Source organism: Lactuca serriola, chromosome 8 (genome assembly GCF_051521515.1).
Source record: "Lactuca serriola cultivar US96UC23 chromosome 8, Lser_US96UC23_V15, whole genome shotgun sequence".
NCBI lineage: Eukaryota > Viridiplantae > Streptophyta > Magnoliopsida > Asterales > Asteraceae > Lactuca > Lactuca serriola.
In genome coordinates, this window is record NC_136415.1 from 31,292,029 (window position 1) to 31,297,416 (window position 5,388).

General features: G+C 36.0%; 1 protein-coding gene across 1 annotated transcript; it reads left to right on the forward strand.

Moving 5' to 3' along the window:
* Positions 1-300: 300 nt before the first annotated feature.
* Positions 301-3,407, forward strand: LOC145065663 (neutral/alkaline invertase 3, chloroplastic-like). The gene is made up of 6 exons (XM_079012697.1): positions 301-507; positions 890-1,542; positions 1,626-1,791; positions 1,856-2,561; positions 2,703-2,751; positions 2,892-3,407. Exons 2-6 carry the CDS (start codon positions 898-900, stop codon positions 3,216-3,218), a joined length of 1,893 nt encoding a protein of 630 aa, XP_078868823.1. The 5' UTR covers positions 301-507; positions 890-897; the 3' UTR covers positions 3,219-3,407.
* Positions 3,408-5,388: the final 1,981 nt, after the last annotated feature.

Consider the following 5,388-nt stretch of genomic DNA (forward strand, 5'->3'; position numbering starts at 1 on the left):
ATTTATTTGAATCAATGATTATAATTTTACAAAACTAATAAAATATCTCTTAAATTAATAATTTATTTAAAATAAATTATTAATAATTTTGAGTTTTTACTATAATAGTTTGATTAATTTTATAACCGTAGTTCCCACGAATTATAAACTAGGACAATATAAAATATTGGACTACTTATATAATAATACGGAAAGATATCTATAATGTTCATTTAAATACGAAATATTAATTGTGATTTTTATCAAACGATATTTGAATTTTCGAAAATAAAATTTTCTTATAAAGTGCGGAACGCAGACATGTATGGCCAGAAACAGATTTTAGTTCTTCCATTGTTCATGCGTTCAAGTTTTCGTTTTTCTCGTTTTACACTTGTTTCAGCCCCATTCTTCAATAGATTGCGCGATATACTCGGAAATCGGCGATTGCTTAACTGGGTATTACAGATTATTAATCTTCCATCGAATCAAGTCTCTGATTTCAGTATCCAACATCTCTTCACGAAGGTAAATTTGTAGTATTTTTCGTAAAATTTCTTCAATTTCACATGATTACATTGTTTTGTTCAGAACCCAACTCCCAAATGACGTTTCTTACTTTCTCCAAAATTGGTTTTTGATGATTTAAGGGACAAATCTCGAACTGAATCGTAATGTTCGGCGGAATTAGAAAGGGGTTTTCTGCACTTGTTATTTAACTAAATGCATCTTGCGCTGAATTAGGTTACAAGATATTCATATTATCATATATCGATTTGTTGATTCTGTTCCAGTTGAAGTAATGATTGTTTTTTCCCATTTCTGTCATAAATTAATGCAACGCACATAGTCGAAATACAGAGTTCCCTAAATTTTGTTAAAGGCGATTAAATCAATGCTCTTGTTTTAGGTGTTGCCATGATTTCTTCTGAAGCAATTCTGCAAGTCTTCTGTGGGGCTACACCTCGACTCTTCTACCCTAACCCTTGTTCCAACTTATTAACATATTCTCATGGATCCATCACAAAATGTAAAAAGAGAAGCCGCTCAAATGCCATTCGATTCTTCAGGTGCTCAAATGTTCATACTCGTCGCCAGTTTCCTACAACTCCTAGCATCCGCCATGAAACCTTCCAAAATCGACGATCATTTCATCATTTAACTTGTAAATGCCAAACTTCTGAAAGTGTTAGTGGATTCACTGCTGAAGATGCAAACGGTACGTGGGTTGTCGATAATCCCAAACAGTTCAATACTATTCAAGACACAAATCATCCACCAAACCTCTCGGATTCAAAGGACAATCATAAATTGAAGAAAGAAAAGGACGATTCAACATCTGACACGATTGAAGACGAAGCATGGGACTTACTTCGTGATTCAATAGTAAACTATTGTGGTAGTCCTATTGGTACAATAGCCGCAAAAGACCCCACAAGCTCTAGTGTACTTAACTACGATCAAGTTTTCATTCGCGACTTCATACCTTCTGGTATAGCTTTCTTACTAAAAGGGGAATACGACATTGTCCGCAGTTTCATCCTTCACACACTTCAACTCCAAGTACCCAACATTTCATCTTTCATCTTCTTTTCTTCTGTTTTTCAAGACCACTCATCATTTTACTTCAATTTTCTTGTTTTTAGAGCTGGGAGAAAACAATGGATTGCCATAGCCCTGGGCAAGGATTAATGCCTGCAAGTTTCAAGGTCCGTACAGTACCCCTTGAAGGAGACGACACTGCAACCGAAGAAGTTCTAGACCCTGATTTCGGAGAAGCTGCAATTGGCCGTGTTGCCCCTGTGGATTCCGGTAATTACCACTATGCCATTCGCCCATTTCATTACTTTTCTAAACACGAACCCTTTTTTTTCAGGGTTATGGTGGATTATACTGTTACGCGCATATGGAAAAAGTTCCGGAGATTTATCACTCCAAGAAAGAATCGATGTTCAAACTGGAATCAAGATGATTCTAAAGCTATGTCTCGCTGATGGATTCGATATGTTTCCTACTTTATTAGTAGCAGATGGACCTTGTATGATCGATAGGCGTATGGGGATTCATGGTCACCCTCTTGAAATCCAATCTTTATTTTACTCAGCTTTATTATGTGCACGTGAGATGCTTGCACAAGAAGAAGGGTCGACAGACTTGATTATAGCTTTAAACAATCGTCTTGTTGCATTATCTTTTCATATAAGAGAATATTACTGGATAGATATGAAAAAGCTTAATGAAATCTATCGATACAAGACTGAAGAGTATTCTTACGATGCTGTTAATAAGTTTAACATTTATCCAGATCAAATTTCTCCATGGTTAGTGGAATGGATGCCGAATAGAGGTGGGTATCTTATTGGAAACCTGCAACCTGCTCATATGGATTTTAGGTTTTTTTCTTTGGGGAATTTTTGGTCTGTTGTGAGTAGTTTGGTTACAGTTGATCAATCACATGCGATTTTGGATCTTATTGAAGCAAAATGGGCGGATTTAGTGGCGGATATGCCTTTCAAGATTTGTTACCCTGCCCTTGAAGGTCAAGAATGGCAAATTATCACGGGTTCTGATCCTAAGAACACGTAACAACTCTGTTCTAATGTTATTCTTTTTGATAAGTCTATAAAGTAAAATCAAATAACATATAGAATAGTATTAAAACTATACCTTGTCTCTATATTTACCATTAGAAATTAACAATTCTTTATTGTGGTCTTTTGCAGACCTTGGTCATACCACAATGGAGGTTCATGGCCTACTTTACTCTGGCAGGTATTATATAAATGCACAAATAGGAAACTTTCAGAAGTTGAAGTACAACAAAAACCCATGACAATTTTGAATTAGAAAAGTAAACAGTTTGACTCAAAAGTCAAAATGAAGGAAACTGAGTTTTTGGTTTTGATTTACAGCTTACAGTGGCATGTATCAAGATGGGAAGGCCAGAAATAGCAGAAAGAGCAGTGAAGATAGCAGAAGAGCGATTGGGTAAAGACAAATGGCCTGAATATTATGACACCAAAAGAGCAAGATTTATAGGGAAACAATCGCGTTTGTTTCAGACATGGACAATTGCAGGATATCTTGTGGCAAAATTACTGCTTAAGGATCCTACTAAAGCCAAGATTTTGATGAATGATGAGGATTCTGAACTTGTGAATGCGTTTTCTTGCATGACCACTTCTAACCCTCGTAAGAAACGGGGTCCAAAGAGCTCCCAGAAGACGTACATTGTATGAGATTTTATTCGGGTTAAGTTTGTTTGTTTTTAGGTGTAGTTGTATAGCAAGTGTCAGTCATTGAGCCATTTTTAGTCATTTGTGATTGGAGTTTATGAGTCGAACATATTGTTCAACAATGAACATAAAAGTATACTTCGTTATATAATTTATTCAAAAACCTGCCAAGGTTTTTAATGTGTTTGATAACTATCGTTATTCTATTTTATTTTCCACTCATACTAAGGTTCAACATCTTCATGCTCATGTTTGTTGCTTACACAAAGCCCTTGATTGCCAAAACAAGCCCTTTAGTCTTGGTTCAAGAAATTTAGTGTTGCATGAACATGTATCTTCACAAAGCCCTCTATGGGCTAAAACAATCCCCTCAGGCTTGGTTCAAGAAATTTAGTGTTACATGAACATGTATGTTCACTAGGTTTTATTTCTAGCAATTATGATTCTGAAATCTTCACCAAAACTATTGATATTGGTACTATGTTTCATTTATTATATGTTAATGACATGATTATTACAACAACGATGTTGAGGAAATCGCCTCTTTGAAAGACTCTCTACACCAACATTTTGAGATGAAAGATTTTGGACCACTTCACTACTTACTAGGACTAGATGTGCTTGTTCATGATATTGGCATCTACTTGCAAGCCAAATATGCTTCTAATCTTATTTCTCGTGTAGGTCTCAACGACTCTAAGGTCTCCTTTACATATTTTGAGACAAAATTTAGACTCACACCCAACGATGGTTCCCTTATACTTAATACCATACTCTTACGTCGGTTGGTGAGATCTCTAGTCTATCTTATTGTCGCTCGCACGAGCCTATATGTCATATATAGTCTTACTCGGTTTATGGTAGCTCCTCAGACTTCTCATTATAGTGTTGATTTGAAAATTTTAAGAAACATTAAATGCACTATGTTTCATAGGTTATATTCCATTCTGCATCATCTCTTGAGCTTCATATATTTTCTGATGCAAGATGGTGATGCCACTGATTAATGTTCGACGACATGCTATTTTTTCTTTCTTGGTGACTCATTTGTTTCATGACGTAGCAAGAAGCATCCCTTAGTCCCAAACCAAAGTATTGAAGCTGAGCATCGAGGTCCTGCTGCTCAAAAACTATTATGGCGATGGTGGCTTCTCTTTGATATGGGTGCCCCACAGTCATATCTTATTGGTGTTTGATTTGGCAACCATAGAGCAATCCATATTGCCAACAATGATGTTTTTCATGAGCGCACGAAACATGTTGAGATTTGTGGCGGCTTCTCTCTGATACGGGTCCCTTTTAGGTTATACGAAGTGTTATGCAAACACATGTGTTACGTGATGGCATATCCAAGTCACACGTAAGTAACCATGCTACACACCCTTGAGCTATGTAAATGTGAAGATCCGTGAAGCACGTTGTGTTACAATGAAGAGAGAAAATAAAATGGTCATATGATCGTTTGGGGTTTAAAAAAAATCAGATAACACACTACCCAATTAATCTATAAATACAAGTTATACCATTTGAATCATACACCACAAAACACCAATTATATCTCCATATACAAAATTATTCATTCGCCAAACATCAAAAAATGATGAGCAATTCGTCATTTTCTTCTTCGTCATCTTCGTCCGATGACAATGATATGTATTTTCACTCATTGATGGATGCAACAGTTGCGTGATATGTCAAGAATACGAAAGTTCAAACACCATCAAGAGGACTAGAAATTCAATCAATAGGAATCATGAGGCTGCACACACACTTTTGGTACATGATTACTTTGCTGATGATTGCCTATATAACAATGCTCGATTCAAACGTCCTTTTCGTATCAATAAACATTTATTCATGTGTATAAATAATGATTTAGAAGCTAATTACAAATACTTTCAATGGAGATACGATGCTAGAAGTAGACTAGGTTTTAGTCCTATACAAAAGTGTACTGCGGTAGTTAGGATTTTGGCATACGGGAACATCGCCGATGCAGAAGATGATTGTTTGAAGATGTTTGAAAGAACCGCCCAAGAATGTGTATACAACTTTAGTGGGTGTATTTTAGACATATACAATGAAATATATTTGTAGATGCCTATGAGAAGTGACGTTGGATAGTTGTATGCTGCACATGATGTTGGTGATTTTAGTGTCACCATGCCATTTT